The 16,043-nt window shown below is 61.5% G+C and overlaps 2 protein-coding genes and 1 long non-coding RNA gene across 3 annotated transcripts; all 3 read left to right on the top strand.

Annotated features, from left to right (window-relative positions):
- Window positions 1–97: 97 nt before the first annotated feature.
- LOC142599850 (uncharacterized) lies at window positions 98–1,026 on the top strand. Its single transcript, XR_012833272.1, has 4 exons — window positions 98–197; window positions 242–585; window positions 630–772; window positions 817–1,026. It is a non-coding gene; the product is annotated as an uncharacterized LOC142599850 (long non-coding RNA).
- A 1,078-nt stretch (window positions 1,027–2,104) lies between these two features.
- Window positions 2,105–9,478, top strand: FUS (FUS RNA binding protein). The gene is made up of 15 exons (XM_075741608.1): window positions 2,105–2,210; window positions 3,757–3,781; window positions 3,892–4,046; window positions 4,142–4,283; window positions 4,375–4,544; window positions 4,634–4,817; window positions 6,136–6,170; window positions 7,274–7,306; window positions 7,529–7,635; window positions 7,841–7,970; window positions 8,055–8,156; window positions 8,254–8,374; window positions 8,463–8,590; window positions 8,682–8,838; window positions 9,296–9,478. The coding sequence occupies exons 1-15, from the start codon at window positions 2,198–2,200 to the stop codon at window positions 9,333–9,335; spliced, it is 1,542 nt and encodes a 513-aa protein (XP_075597723.1). The 5' UTR covers window positions 2,105–2,197; the 3' UTR covers window positions 9,336–9,478.
- Window positions 9,479–10,188: 710 nt separating this feature from the next.
- On the top strand, window positions 10,189–15,162 carry LOC142599855 (serine protease 33-like). Its single transcript, XM_075741612.1, has 6 exons — window positions 10,189–10,287; window positions 11,824–11,856; window positions 12,096–12,258; window positions 12,834–13,126; window positions 13,583–13,749; window positions 14,757–15,162. Exons 1-6 carry the CDS (start codon window positions 10,224–10,226, stop codon window positions 15,102–15,104), a joined length of 1,068 nt encoding a protein of 355 aa, XP_075597727.1. The 5' UTR covers window positions 10,189–10,223; the 3' UTR covers window positions 15,105–15,162.
- Window positions 15,163–16,043: the final 881 nt, after the last annotated feature.

Here is a 16,043-nt window from a genome sequence, read left to right as displayed (position 1 = left end):
TGGAGGAGATGGAGGAGAGGCCCCGGATGTATGTCACAAGTCCTATAGGAGACACAGGAGAGGCCCCGGATGTATGTCACCGGTCCTATAGGAGACAGCAGAGAGTCCACAGCTCTATAGGAGACACAGGAGAGGCCCCGGATGTATGTCACCAGTTCTATAGGAGACACAGGAGAGGCCCTGGATGTATGTCACCAGTTCTATAGGAGACACAGGAGAGGCCCTGGATGTATGTCACCAGTTCTATAGGAGACACAGGAGAGGCCCTGGATGTATGTCACCGGTCCTATAGGAGACAGCAGAGAGTCCACAGCTCTATAGGAGACACAGGAGAGGCCCTGGATGTATGTCACAAGTCCTATAGGAGACACAGGAGAGGCCCCGGATGTATGTCACCAGTTCTATAGGAGACAGCAGAGAGTCCACAGGTCTATAGGAGACACAGGAGAAGCCCTGGATGTATGTCACAAGTCCTATAGGAGACACAGGAGAGGCCCTGGATGTATGTCACTGGTCCTATAGGAGACAGCAGAGAGTTCACAGCTCTATAGGAGACACAGGAGAGGCCCCGGATGTATGTCACAAGTCCTATAGGAGACACAGGAGAGGCTCCGGATGTATGTCACAAGTCCTATAGGAGACAGCAGAGAGTCCACAGGTCTATAGGTGACACAGGAGAGGCCCCGGATGTATGTCACCAGTTCTATAGGAGACAGCAGAGAGTCCACAGCTCTATAGGAGACACAGGAGAGGCCCTGGATGTATGTCACAAGTCCTATAGGAGACACAGGAGAGGCCCCGGATGTATGTCACAAGTCCTATAGGAGACACAGGAGAGGCCCTGGATGTATGTCACAAGTCCTATAGGAGACAGCAGAGAGTCCACAGGTCTATAGGAGACACAGGAGAAGCCCCGGATGTATGTCACCAGTTCTATAGGAGACAGCAGAGAGTCCACAGGTCTATAGGTGACACAGGAGAAGCCCTGGATGTATGTCACAAGTCCTATAGGAGACACAGGAGAGGCCCTGGATGTGTGTCACCGGTCGTATAGGAGATGGAGGAGAGGCCCCAGATGTATGTCACCGGTCCTATAGGAGACAGCAGAGAGTCCACAGCTCTATAGGAGATGATGGAGGCTCCCCAGTCCTATAGGAGACAGCAGAGAGTCACCGTATGTGAGTGCCCAGCCCTATACGGGACCCCCACCCCTGGAGGCTCAGCCCTATAGGAGCCCCCCCAGTGCCTATACTGCCCCACTGACACTCCCCCCCCCCCCCCCCGCCATAGGGGGCCGGGCCAGACCCTATAGACCCCCCCCTCAGACCGTGCCGACCCTATAGCTGCCCACCCCGCCGCCTCCCTACCTGCTCCCGGCCCCTATACGGCTCCTATACGGCCCTTATAGGGGCCCCCGCGTATTTTTAGCGCTGACCTTTGGGGCTGGCCAAGCCCCTGCCCGCGTGACGTCAGAGCCCCATAGGCGCCCGCCCCGAAGTCCGGGTGGGGAGGGGGGTCCCTATAGGGGTCCTACGTAAATCCCATATGGATTTGCATAGGGTAGGGGGGGGTCTGTGTGGGTGCCCTTTGGGTGCCTATAGGATCCCTACGGCGGAACGGAGTCTGGCAGGTGCCCCTGGGGGGGTTTCTATAGGGTGCCTATGGCAGAGCAGGGGCTGGCGGGTGCCCCTGGGGGGGTTTCTATAGGGTCCCTACGAGGAAGCGGGAGCTGGCGGGTGTCGCTATAGGGTATCTATAGGTTTCCTGAGGGAGCGGAGGAGTTGGGGGTCGCTACAGCGTCTCTCCAGGGTCCCTGTGAGGGAGCAGGTGCGGTGGGGATCGCCATAGGGTACCCATGACAGAGCAGAACCTGGCGGGCGCCGCTATAGGCTTCCTATAGGATCCCTATAGGGGAGCGGCGGTGCCCCGCGCGACCCCCGATGGCCCCGCCCCCTCCGCCCCTTAGCCCCGCCCCTCCGCCGGACCGTACCAACCGAGGTGAGGCGCGCGGGGGGGGGTGTGTGAGTGAGTGGGTGGGTGGGGACTAAGAGCGCTCCGCCCCCCCCTTTTTTTTTTTTTTTTTTGCACCCGGCGGTGGCACGCGCCGACCGATGTTATAAAGGGCGGGGCCGGGCGGGTGGCGGGCGCAGTGCGGGCGCCACGTGGAGGGGAAACGGTGGAGCGCGGCGGCACCGCCATGGCCTCCAACGGTACCGGGACCCGGGGGGGGGGGGGGGAGCAGCGCCGGAGAGGGGCCCCATAGCCCCCCCCCCCCCTTCCCTCACCTCGCGGTGGGGGGGGCCGTACAGCTCGGGGAGGGGAGAGATGTATTGGGGGGGGTGTTGGAGCCCCCCCCCCTCAGCACCCTGGGGGGGGTGTCTTTGGAGCCCGCTCAGCACCTCCGGGGGACCCCGGAGCCCCCCTCAGCAGGGGGGGTGGGCTGGGGGTGGTGTGTGAGGAGCGGGGGGGGGCCCTAGAGGTGTCCGTGTCGTTCCCCCCCCCCCCCGGTATGGGGGGGGGGGTGGCTGCAGCGGCGGTGCCGCTTTTAGGGCGTTCTTTGAATGTATTTGCTAAAACGAGCGGTTTTGCTGTTGGTTCTTGTAGTTTTGCGGTTGTTTAGATTTTTAATTTCAATTATCAGCGTTGTTCGGACGGCTGTGATTTGATGCCTCCCTATTTCCGCGATGCGCCGGGCTGTATTTTCTTTTAAATTAATTTTCCTCGCCCCTTTCTTATTTCCCCGCGATTAAGGTTTTATCTTGCCGCATTTTTCAGCATAACCCCCCCGTTTTGCAGATTGATTTTTTTTTTCTTTTAATTTGTTAAAATCCAGTCGCGGATGAAGGAAGGAAGGGGTGGGGGGGCGGACAAAGCGCCACGCCCGGATGCGGCGCGACGGCGTCGCGAGGGAAAAATTAAAATACAAACGCACAATTTCAGTGAAAATTCAGGGGGTTTTGGGGGGAAGGATCCGGGGTGTTTAGAGGGTCGCGGTGCCCCCCCCCCCGGGTATAACGGGCCCCGTTAACACACCCCCCCCACACACCGGCCGCCATTTTGTGCGCCAAGGGAGGGGCGCGGCTTTTCCAGCTGCGCCACCGCCGCCATTTTGTGCGCCGGCTCGGGCTGCGCATGCGCTTGGGCCGTGGCGGGGGAGTGGTGTCGCTTGGCGCGCGGCGCATGCGCACTAGCGCTGCCGCAGTCTGCCCATCCGGGTCTTCGCCGTTAAAGACACCGACACCCCCCACCGCTCCCCGCGGTGATTAAAGATCCTTGGGAGGGATGAAAGAAAAAAATCTCTCCGGAGGTGTGTCACCGATTAAAAACCTTTATTTTGGGTAAAAATCGCCTCAGTTTCTTTCGATGGTAGGAGCAGCTGCTCCGCTGAGGGGGGGGGAAGAGGCAAATGGCCGCCATTTTGCGGCGGGAAGCCCGTGAGGGGGCCCAAACCCCCTTTTGTTAGGTGATGTCTGAAGGAAAGTTCGTGTTTTTGCGTTTGTTTTTAGATCTGCGTAGTTGAATATGTTAATCGGGGCCTTTTCTAGGCGGGTGTTTGCTTTTAAGTAAGTGCTTAGGTCTTTTGAGTGGGATAAATAGTCCAGTCCCCGTATCTTGTGCTTCAGCTTGGTCGTTTTTATGTTTTAGTGGCGAACAACTTTATAATTTTGAGCACATCACACGAATATGTTTACGTTCAGGTACACGTATGATTATTTGCAAAACTGATGGTCTTTTGGGGGGGTTTTCTTCCCACAGATTACAGCCAGACAGCGACGCAGAGGTACACACCCCCTTTCCTTCTGACATTCAACCTTTTCCATCCTCACCCTTAGAAAAACGTTGAGGAAAAAAGTGTTTTTGTGGGTATTTCACTTTTTTTTTTTTTGGTAGCTACGGGGCGTACCCCACCCCGCCAGGGCAGGGTTACTCGCAGCAGAGCAGCCAGCCCTACGGCCAGCAGAGCTACAGCGGCTACAGCCAGTCCACCGACACCTCCGCCTACGGCCAGAACAGCTACAGCTCTTCCTACGGACAGACCCAGAGCAGTAAGTCAGGACCCCCGACACCCCCCCCCCGTTCCATGTTCACGCCGTGTGATTTTTGGGGGTGTTTCACCTCGTTTTTCACCAATTCTCTCCAGGCTACAGCACCCAATCGACCCCCCAAGCCTACGGCAGCACCGGCGGTTATGGCAGCGGGCAGAGCTCGCAGGCCTCCTACGGGCAACCCTCCTCCTACCCCAGCTACTCCCAGCCGCCGGCGGCCAGCTCCTCCACCGGCAGGTATGGCCAACACCCGTCCTGTCCTGCGCCGCCGCCGTTCGGGTGAAAAAACCCGAGGGTTTTAATAACTATTGGTGGGTTTTTTACACAGCTATGGGAGCAGCTCGCAGAGCTCCAGCTACGGCCAACCCCCCAGCAGTGGTTATAACCAACAATCGAGCTACAGCGGGCAGCAGCAGAGCTACAGCCAGCAGTCTTCCTACAACCCGCCCCAGAGCTACAGCCAGCAGAGCCAGTACAACAGCGGGGGCGGCAGCGGATGTGAGCGCGGTGGGAACGGGGACACGCGGCGCCGTTTTGGGACCAAATCCAGCTTTTTGTGTCTCTTAACCGTCACTTTGCGGTTGTAGCCAACAGTTACGGGCAGGAACAGTCGTCCATGAGCGGCAGCGGCGGTGGCGGCGGCGGTTACCAGGAGCAGAGCGGCTACGGCGGCGGCCAGCAGGAACGGAGCCGCGGCCGGGGCGGCTACGGCCGAGGCGGCTACGACCGCGGGGGCCGCGGGAGCCGGGGCGGCCGCGGAGGCAACCTCGGGTAGGTGTCAGGGGAACGGCGGTTTTGGGGGGGGAAACGGGGAATTTAGGGTGCGGGGGGGGGTGCGGGGTGTGACACGATCGGGCAGAAAGGGGAGAGGGGAGCGCGGCACCCCCCGCTCGAGCGGGTTTTAACCAAAATCGGCGCAAGCGCCCCTAAAAAAAATAAGATGTTAATAATGTGGCGCCCGGCGGGGGTGTTTGGAGGTGCCTGAAGTGGTAAGAACCCCCCCGGAATGGGGGGTGAAAGGTGGTTTTTTTGGGAAAAAAAAAAATAGATAAAACCACTCAGCAAACCTGGTTGCCAAGGTCACTTGTAGCCTCCGGTGCCGGCTCTGGTCACGGTGGGGGCGTGTGCCCCGGGTTTAAAACAAAACAAAAAGAGTAAAATGGTTCGTTTTGAGGTCACTGCAGAAAAGAAAAACGTTGATTTTGGGGTAAAAAACCCGCCGGTTTTGGATATTTATTGGGAGATGTTTGACAGTGATTGATGGGTGATAACCTGGAGTGGAGTGTCTGGTGTCCCGGTGCACGAAGGGAGGAGGAAACGCCCCCCCAAAAAAAAAACCAGAGGAAAAAGTAATAATGGTGGTTTTAAAGAAAAAAAAAAAATAACGAGGTTTTGGGTTTGTGCGCGTGTCGCCCCCCCCGCTTTTTGGGCTGAAAAAGCCGCTTTTTGGGGCGGCGAGAGGTGAGTATCGGTGGGGGCGAGCCGCGGTTGCTTGTTTGTCTTGCCGCTGCTGTTGTGCCTGTTAACAAACTCTGCGTTTTGTGTGCTGCAGGTGTGAAAGGCAGCGAAACTTTCGCAATTCTCCGCTCTTTTTGGGTTAAAAAAAGGCAGAAAGGGTGAAAAAGTGCAAACAATAAAGTTAACAAAAAACCAAAATAATCAAAAACCACGCGAAGGGCCCCCCTTCCCTCCCCAAAATAACCTACAGGAACGAGGGGGGAAAAGCGACGACGAGCGGTGGGGAGGGGGAGACGCTCCCGCTGGGGGGGCTCGGCCGAGAGCAAAGGGGGGTGCCCCCCTTTTATTTTTTTTACTAAAAAAGGCAAAATTTGGGGTTTTTCAATAATTTTTTTGGATCCCCCCCCCGGCGGGTGCCGGCTGCTGCGTCCGAGATGAAGCGTCGCCGGCGGATGGAGACCCCCACCCCCTCCCAGGCACCCCCGGCCCCCCCCCCCCCCCAAAAAAAAACCGCAATGGGGGAAAGGAGGAAACTGCTCAAAAGCGCTGGTTTTGCCCCAAAACTGCCCCCCTCCTTCTTTTTAGGCAGGGGATAAAAAAAACCTCATTATCTTCTAATTTATCTCCTCAGCGGTGGTGAGCGTGGTGGCTTCAATAAATTCGGTGGTAAGTCCCAAGAGTTCAGCATTTGAACCCAAAAAAAAAAAAAAAGTGTCTGTTTTTTAACCCCTTCTCTCCGCAACAGCCTGGTCAGGGGCGTTTTGGGGTGAAAAAGCCCCAAAAAAGCTGCGGCGGCCGGCCGGAGGTGACGTCATCGGGCTGCGTCTTGGGTGTTTAAACAAAACAACAAAAAACCAATAACGGCGTTTTTTGGGGGCAAAGTGGAGGAAAAAAGGCAAAAAAAAAAAAACCCCCACAAAGCAACGCGCACACGGTGACCGCGGGCGGAAAAAAGGCTGGAACGGGGAAATTGCAACTCTTGGCAAAGTGGTGGTTTTTTTAATGGTGTTTTTTGGTTTCTTTTTAATTTTTTTTGGGGGGGGTGAAAATGCTGGTTTTTAACAAAACGGTTGCATGTGGTTTTAAAAAAAGTAATGAAAAACCTGAGGTTTGGTGCAAAGTTCGGTTTCGGGGGTAAAAAAAAAAAAGCAATTTTGGGGCTTGTGTAAAAGTGCCGGTGACCTGAGGTTGATGTTAAAAAAAAAAAAAAAAAAGCATAAAAATGGTCAAATTGCCGTTTTTGCCCCCAAATGGGGAGCGGTGAGGTGGTGAACGCTGCAGTGTACCGACCGAAAACGGAGTGTCTTGGTTTTAACCCATCTTGAGAGTTTTCACACCGTTTTGGAGGGGTTTGCTGAACCGGGGTGTTGCTGGTGGTGTTTTGAGACAAAAAAGTGTGTTTTGAGACAAAAGGTCAAAAAGTGCCACCCTGGGGGCGACGAGCGGAGACGGACGGCCCCCGGCACCTCGGTTTTGGGGTGAAAACCCTGGAATTGGCGAACAGTGGTGGCCATGGGGAGCCCCGCCCCGTTTTGGGGGGGGGGGAGGCGAGTGAGGAGACAAAATGTGTTTTTAAGGTGCCAAAACGGTGGGTTTTCACCTCAAAAAGGGGCGCGGGCCGAAACGGGTGGGGAAAAGGCGTTTTTTCCCCCGGTTTTTCCCAATTCCGGAGGGTTTGGGGTGTGGGGGAGGGGAAGGGGAGTGCGTGCCCTCCCTCACCCCGCTGGCTAATTAACGTTTTTCCTTTTAATTTTTGCATGTGCCCAAAGGACCCCGGGACCAAGGGCCGCGGCATGATCCTGGTAACGAGGGGGGATGGCTAACGAGGGTTAATTGGGGTAACGAGGGGGGAGAGGGTTAGTTGGGGTAATGAGGTTGTGAAAGGGGTTAATGATGGGGAAGGGGCGGTGAGCTTAGGGGCTAACGGGAGTGGGTTAATGAGGGAGGGGGTAATGGAGCTAACGAGGGGGGAAGGGGCTAACAAGGGCTAACGAGGGCTGGCGCTAACGAGCTTTGTCCCGCAGGCGAGCAGGATAACTCGGACAACAACACCATCTTCGTGCAGGGGCTGGGCGAGAACGTCACCATCGAGTCGGTGGCCGATTACTTCAAACAGATCGGCATCATTAAGGTGAGGGCGTGTCCGTAGCGTGTCCTTAGCGTGTCCTTAGCGTGTTCCGGTGCATCCTTAGCACGTCATGAAGCGCGCCGTCCGGTTTTAACCTGCGTTCAATGATCGCACGTCACGAACTTGCTCCCGGCGTAGCATGTCCTTAGCGTGCCGCTCCTCCCCGTGCCCTCCCCGTGTTCTTAGCGTGTCGCGTGTCCCCTCGCAGACCAACAAGAAGACGGGGCAGCCCATGATCAACCTCTACACGGACCGGGAGACGGGCAAGCTGAAGGGGGAGGCCACCGTCTCCTTCGACGACCCCCCTTCCGCCAAAGCCGCCATCGACTGGTTTGACGGTACGACACCCCCCCCCAAATCCCTCCCCTGCCCCCCCCCCCCTTGAAACGGGCAGGTTTTGGGTTTAATTCTCCCGTTTTTAGGCAAAGAGTTCTCCGGCAACCCCATCAAGGTGTCCTTCGCCACCCGGCGCGCCGACTTCAACCGTGGCGGCGGGGGCGGCCGGGGCGGCCGCGGCCGGGGAGGTGAGCGAGCGTTGGTGGGGTGCGAGGGGAGTGCCAGGGCGGTCCCAAAATTCCCCTTTTTCACCCCAAAACCAAACCCCCTTTTCCCCCCGCCCAGGTCCCATGGGACGCGGCGGTTTTGGCGGCGGCAACAGCGGCTCCGGTGGGGGCAACCGCGGCGGCTTCCCTAGCGGCGGCGGCGGCCAGCAACGCGCCGGTGACTGGAAATGCCCCAACCCGTGAGTTAACGGGGAACGGGGGTGGTGGGAGATGATGACACAACCGGGGCGGCGATGACCTCATCGAGCCTCTCCTCCCGCTTCACAGCGCGTGCGAGAACATGAACTTCTCGTGGCGCAACGAGTGCAACCAGTGCAAGGCCCCCAAACCCGACGGGCCCGGCGCGCCGCACATGAGCAAATACCCCGGCGGCGGCCGCGGCGGGAACCACATGGGTAAATATTCGGGGAAGGGGCGAGGCGGGGTGTCGTGGGGTGGGGTCACGCGCACCCCATGACCTCATCGCCTCGCTTTACCCTCTCGCAGGTGGTGGCGGCGGTGGGTTCGGCGAGGAGCGACGCGGTGGGCGCGGAGGTTTCGACCGCGGCGGCTACAGGGGCGGCCGGGGCGGAGACCGGGGCGGTTTCCGCGGGGGGAGAGGCGGCGACCGGGGCGGCTTCGGGCCGGGGAAGATGGATTCCAGGTAAGATGGCTGACGGGAGCGCCCCCGTGTTCACTCTGAAACCTACTGGTAACGGTTGCATGGACCCAGTCCGGCAGCTTTAAAACCTCTTGGGGGAGTGGTGTCAGTAGGTTCCAGAGTTAACGCTGCACTCTGCGCCCTGGAGGTGCTGGAGGCCGTTAACTCTGGAGCCTACTGATAACGGGGTGTGTTAAAATGCTGGCGCTTCCCTCTACAACCACGTGGTGGTGCTGGTGCTGCCATCATTAGGGCCCAGAGTGAACACAGCGGTTGCTGCCTCCTGCTGTTGGCACAGCGTGTTAACTCTGGGCTCTACTGATGATTGCTGTTAACTCTGGCCCTTAACGATGGTTCTGGTCAAAGGCTGAGCCACACTTGTTGCTGTTAACTCTGGGCCTTACTGATTCCTCTGCTGTTAACTCTGGGCCCTACTGACACCTCTCTCTTCTCTCCACAGGGGCGACCACCGGCAGGACCGCCGCGAGAGGCCCTACTGAGCCCCGCCCCCTTCCCTCACACACGTTTTTTATTGGCTGCCCTGCCCTTGGGGCCGGCCGGCCCCGCCCCCTGCGGGGTCTCCCCGCTTTTAACCCCCACTCACCCCCCTCCCACCCCCCCATTAAAGTCTCCAAGGACGACACGGCGCTGCCTGGTGATTGGCTGGAGGGGAGGGGGGGGCTATCACGGTGCTGCCTGGTGATTGGTTGGAGGGGAGGGGGATATCCCAGTGCTGCCTGGTGATTGGCTGGAGGGGAGGGGGGGAGGTGGCTGCTTGCCCTCATTAGGCTCCAGAGTGAATGCTCCCCTAATGAGGCACTTCCGGCTGCCGAGCTCATTAAGGTGCTCGTTAACCCCCTCGTTAGGCCCTGACGTGGCCATGGGCGGGGCCCGGCCCCTTCCGGTGCTCGTGACTCACTACCTATAGGGGCACCTATGGGGGGGGCTATAGGGGCAGTTAATGTATGGGGGCGGGGGATCCTATAGAGAAGGGATGTGGGTGGTTACAGGTTGTGAGGCGTATAGGGAACGCGCCAGGTCCGTATGGCACAAGGCCTGTAGGAAATGTATAGGGACCTCTATAGGTTACCTGGGGTTGGTATAGGGCAGGTGAAGCTCCCTATAGGTAGGGGGGGTGGGCTGCTTATAGGACACCCTATAGGGGGACCTATGGAGTGGCTGGGGGGCTGGCAGCCTGTATGGGGAGTAGCGGGAGGCTATACCCCCCCCCCGGGGCTGTGTCTATAGGATTGGGCCCTATAGGGGTCCGGGGGGCGTGGCCAGGGCGGGGCTTGTGTTCGCAGGTGCCAGGTGGGGGCGTGGCCGGGGGCGTGGCCGGGGATGGGGGGGGCGGCAGGTGCCGGCGGCGCGGAGCTGCCACAGCGGCCATGGGGCGGCGGGGACCGGGACCGGGACCGGGGCTGGTCCTGGGGCTGCTGCTGCTGCTGGACGGTGGGACGGGGAGGGGGGGTGTGAGGGGATGGGGGTGTCTGAGAGGACAGGGGGGTGTGTGAGGGGACGGGGGGTCTTGGGAGGACAGGGGGGCGTCTGAGAGGACAGGGGGGGTGTGAGGGGACGAGGGGGGTCTGAGGGGACGGGGGGTCTTGGGAGGACAGGGGGAGGTGTGAGAGGACAGGGGGGTGTGAGGGGACGGGGGGTCTTGGGAGGACGGGGGGGGTGTGAGGGGACGGGGGGTCTTGGGAGGACAGGGGGAAGTGTGAGAGTACGGGGGGTGTGGGGGGACGAGGGGGGTCTGAGGGGACGAGGGGTCTTGGGAGGACGGGGGGGGGTGAGGGGACGAGAGAGGTCTGAGGGGACGGGGGGGGGTGAGGGGACGAGAGGGGTCTGAGGGGACGGGGGGTTTTGGGAGGACGGGGGGGTGTGAGGGGACGAGAGGGGTGTGAGGGGACGGGGGGTCTTGGGAGGACGGGGGTACGAGGGGATGGGGGTCTGAGGGGATAAGGGATTGTGAGGGGACAGGGGGGAGCGTCAGGGGACAAGGGGGTCTGAGGGGATGGGGTGGGTGTGAGGGGACGGGGGGGAGCGTGAGGGGCCGGGGGGGGTCAGAGGGGATGAGGGGGAGCGTGAGGGAAGGGGGGGGGGGTCTGAAGGGGATGGTGAGGGGCCAGGGGGGGTCTGAGAGGACAGGGGGGGTCTGAGGGAATGAGGGATTGTGAGGGGGCACAGGGGGGTCTGAGGGGATGGGGGGAGCGTGAGGGGACAAGGGGGTCTGAGGGGACACGGTAGGGTTGTGAGGGGACAGGAAAGCGTGAGGGGATGAGGAGGATCACGGGGGGGGGACGGACGGGGGGAGCTTGGGGGGACAGGAGGGTCTGAGGGGACAGGGGGTGATTGGGGGATGTGAGGGGACATGGTGTGGAGGGACTTGGGGTTGTGAGGGGACGGGGGGGTATGAGGGGACACAAGGGGATGGGGTAGGATGTGGGGGGATCGTGAGGGGACAAGGGGGGAGTTGGGGGCACACAAGGGGAAGTGAGGGAATAGGGAGGCGGGAAGGGACGGGGGGGACATGAGGGGATCGTGAGGGGCCATGGGGGTCTGAGGGGATCATGAGGGGGGCCGCAGGGGGTCTGAGGGGACATGAGGGATCGTGAGGGGACACGGGGGTGTGAGGGATCGTGGGATCACATGAAGATGTGGGGGGGGACGTGGGGGGCATGAGGGGATGAGGGGGGACATTGGGGTGTGAGGGGACACGGGGGGGGAGGTTTAGGGGAGTGCGAGGGGACGCTGGTGCTGTGGAGGGACACGAGGGGACACAGAGGGTGACACCGGGGGGGGGGGGGGGTCACACCCCCCTGTCCCTGCGGGACACATTCCTCGGGGCAGGTTTTTCCGGCTCGGCCATCGCCCCGGATGCCCGGGTCCCCTCCCGGATACTTGAGTGTCCCTGTGTGTGTCCCCCCCCCTTCCCATCATGTCCCTGTGTGTCCCCAACGTGGCTTTGAGTCGTCACCTTCCCCACAGGTCACTGGGGGACAGTGGCAGCGGATGAGTCAGGTGAGAGGGGGGACAGGGGGACACCAAGGGGGGGGGGGTGTCCCTGTGGTTTTGGGGGGGGTGGGGGTGTGTCCTGGGTGCTGATGTCCCATGGGGGGGACACACGGACACCCATGGGACAGCGGGGTCCTGCGCTGGGGGGGGGGGGGGGTGCCAGGGTTCCCGGAGGCCGGTGTCCCTGATGCCACCCCCCCCCCCCCCAACCCCTTTGCTCTTTGTGTGTCCCCCCCACCCCGCAGTGCCGTGCGGGACCCCTGTGCGCAGGCGGGTGGTGGGGGGCACGGGGGCGCGGGCGGGGCAGTGGCCCTGGCAGGTCAGCATCGCCTTCCGGGGGCGTCACGTCTGCGGGGGGTCCCTCATCGCCCCCGCGTGGGTCCTCACCGCCGCACACTGCTTCCCGCCGTGAGTAACCTCCCCCGCACCCCCAAAATAATCCCTTGGGACCCTCAAATAATCTACAGGGAACCCCCCTGCACCCCTAAATAATCCCCTGGGACTCCCCTTGCACCCCTAAATAATCCCTTGGGACCCCCCAACTCCCCCAAATAATCCCCTGGGACCCCCCTGCACCCCTAAATAATCCCTTGGGACCCCCCAACTCCTCCAAATAATCCCCTGGGACCCCCCTGCACCCCTAAATAATCCCTTGGGACTCCCCACCCTCCCCAAATAATCCCCTGGGACCCCTCTGCACCCCCAAACACCCCCTATAACCCCCAAATAATCCCCTTGGACCCTCCCTACACCCCCAAATGATCCCCTGGGACCCCTCTGCACCCCCCCATAGACCCCAAATGATCCCCTGGGACCCTCCTGGCACCCCAAAACACCCCCCACAGACCCCCCAAACCCCTAAATATCCTCCTGGGCCCCCTCCCAAGCCCCCCCAGGGACCCCAATACCCTCATGGCTGCCCCGAGGGGGACCCCGGTGTTTTGGGGGGGCCCCCCAGTGTCTGAGCCACCCCCTTCCCGCAGGGAGAACCCCCTCTCCGAATACCGGGTGACACTGGGGGCCCTGCAGCTCCTGCCCCCCCCTGCTGACGCCCAGGTGAGGCGGGTGGCCGCCGTCACCCGTCACCCCGCCTACCGCGACGATGACGTCACCGAGGGACAAAATGATGTCGCCGGGGACCTGGCGCTGGCCCGGCTGGACCCCCCCGCCACCCCCACCCGCCTGGTGCGTCCCATCTGCCTGCCCGGCCCCGCCGTCCGCTTCCCCCCCGGCACCAACTGCACCGTCACCGGCTGGGGGGACATCCGCACCGCAGGTCGGTGTCACCGGGGACGCGGCCGTGTCACCGCCAGCACCTACGGGGGGGTGGGGTGGGTGGGTTGGGGACACGTGTCGTCAGGTGTGGTGGCACCGGGAGCCCCCATGGAGGTCGGGGACAGGTTGGGGACACTCATCACCAGGTTTGGTGGCACCGGGAGCCCCCATGGAGGTCGGGGACAGGTTGGGGACAGGTTGGGAACACTCGTCACCAGGTTTGGTGGCACCGGGAGCCCCCATGGAGGTCGGGGACAGGTTGGGGACACTCACCACCAGGTTTGGTGGCACCGGGAGCCCCCATGGAGGTCGGGGACAGGTCGGGGACACTCGTCACCAGGTTTGGTGGCACCAGGAGCACCCATGGAGGTTGGGGAACAGGTTTGGTGGCACTGCCAGCCCCCACGGAAGTCAGGGATGGTTTGGGGACAGCCTGTGGCCACCGTTGTCCCCACAGGTCCCCTGCCGCCCCCCAAGACGCTGCAGCAGCTGGAGGTGCCCCTGCTCAGCCACCGCCGCTGCCGCTGCCTCTACGCGGGGACGGGGGACGCCGCCGGCATGGGGACACCGGCCGGGGACACGCTCTGCGCCGGCTTCCCCCAGGGACAGCGCGACGCCTGCCAGGTGGGTGCCACCCCGTCACCCCCGCCTGTGTCACCTCACCCCTCCACGTCCCTCCTCATCCTCCTCCCTGTCCCCAACGTCCCTCTTCATCCCCTCCACGTCCTTCCATGCCCCCCATGTCCCTCTTCATCCTCCCTCCATGTCCCCAACGTCCCTCCTCATCCTCCTCCCTGTCCCCCAACATCCCTCTTCATCCCCTCTGTGTCCTTCTATGCCCCCCAAAATGTCCCTCTTCATCCTCCCTGTGTCCCCAACATCCCTCTTCATCCTCCCCCATGTCCCTCTTCATCCTCCCCATGTCCCAACGTCCCTCTTCATCCTCCCTCCACATCCCCAACGTCCTTCCTCATCCTCCTCCCTGTCCTTCCATGCCCCCCAAAATGTCCCTCTTCATCCTCCCTGTGTCCCCAACGTCCCTCTTCATCCTCCCCCATGTCCCTCTTCATCCTCCTTGTGTCCCCAACGCCCCTCCCTGTCCCCCAATGTCCCTCTTCATCCTCCCCATGTCCCCGACATCCCTCCCTGTCCCCAACGTCCCTCTTCATCCTCCCCATGTCCCAAGGTCCCTCTTCATCCTCCTCCCTGTCCTTCCATGCCCCCCAAAATGTCCCTCTTCATCCTCCTCCCTGTCCCCAACGTCCGTCTTCATCCCCTCCACATCCTTCCATGCCCCCCAACGTCCCTCCTCATCCTCCTCCCTGTCCTTCCATGCCCCCCAAAATGTCCCTCTTCATCCCCTCCCTGTCCTTCCACACCCCGCAATGTCCCTCTTCATCCTCCTCCCTGTCCCCAACGTCCCTCTTCATCCTCCCTCCACGTCCCCAATGTCCCTCCTCATCCTCCTGTCTTTCCATGCCCCCCAAAATGTCCATCTTCATCCCCTCCCTGTCCCCAACGTCCCTCTTCATCCTCCCTCCACGTCCCCAACGTCCTTCCTCATCCTCCCCACCGTCCCTCTCCACCCTCCCCTTTCCCCCCCCCGTCACGTCCCCACCGTCTCCCCGCAGGGTGACTCCGGGGGTCCCCTCTCCTGCCGCGTTGGGGACACCTGGTTGCTGGCGGGGGTGGTGAGCTGGGGTGAAGCCTGTGGGTTGCCCGGCCGCCCCGGCGTCTACACCCGCGCCGCCGCCCACGCCGCCTGGATCGCCGCTGCCGTCCCCGAGGCCCCCCTGCGTCACCCGTCCCTCGTCCCCTTCCCCGAGGACGAGGGACCCTGCGAGGACGGGGACGTCCCCGAGGGCTGGCCCCGGCCCCTGCCGCCCCCCCACGCAGGCGGCGGCGCCCACCCAGCCGCTCGCCCCGGCTGCCTCCTCCTCCTCCTCCTCCTCCTCCTCCTGCCCCTCGGCCTGCGCTGAGCACCCCCAAGGGCCGGGGGCACCCAAAAAAAGGACTGGTGGCGCCTCCCGGCACCCAAGGGCGGGTCACAGCACCCCCAAGGTGGCACCCACAACAGATCACGACACCCAAAAATGGCTCGTGGGATCCCTGAATCGGCACCCAAAAAATGGCTCGTGGCACTCATGAAGGATCACGGCACCCAAAAATGGCTCGTGGGATCCCTGAATCGGCACCCAAGGTGGGTTACGGCACCCAAAAATGGCTTGTGGCACCCGAAAATGGCTCATGGCGCCCGAAAATGGCTCTGGGAACCCTGAATTGGCACCCAAGATGGATTGTGGCACCCCAAAAATAGCTCGTGGCACCCATCAAGGATCACGGCCCCCCAAAAATGGCTCGTGGCAACCCCGAATTGGCACCTAAAAGCGATTGCGGCACCCAAAAATGGCTCGTGGGAACTCTGAATCGGCACCCAAGATGGATCGTGGCACCCATGAAGGATCACGGCACCCAAAAATGAGTCGCAGCACCCCAAGTTGGCACCCACACCATCTCCTGCCACCCAAAGAGGTTCACAGCACCCCAAGGTGGCACCCAAGATGGATCATGGCACCCAGAAATGAGTCGTGGCACCCACGGGAGCTCCCAGCACCCCAAGGTGGCACCCAAGACGGATCGTGGCACCCAGAAATGAGTCGTGGCACCCACCGGAGCTCCCAGCACCCCAAGGTGACACCCAAGATGGATCGTGGCACCCAGCAATGAGTCGTGGCACCCCAAACTGCCACCCCCGATGCATCACAGCACCCACGATGGCTGACAGCACCCAAAACTCGAGGTACCCCAACTTGGCACCCACGTCACTGCCACCCACACCGGTTCGTTGCACGCCCCCCCCCCCCCCCCCCCAAACTTGCACCCACTCCCCCTTCCCCAATAAACACCCGAGCACCCCA

The sequence above is a fragment of the Balearica regulorum genome, unplaced genomic scaffold (assembly GCF_011004875.1).
Source record: "Balearica regulorum gibbericeps isolate bBalReg1 unplaced genomic scaffold, bBalReg1.pri scaffold_90_arrow_ctg1, whole genome shotgun sequence".
Lineage (NCBI taxonomy): Eukaryota > Metazoa > Chordata > Aves > Gruiformes > Gruidae > Balearica > Balearica regulorum.
The sequence above is the reverse complement of the archived record's forward strand: the minus strand, read 5'-3'. Positions and strand labels throughout refer to the sequence as shown.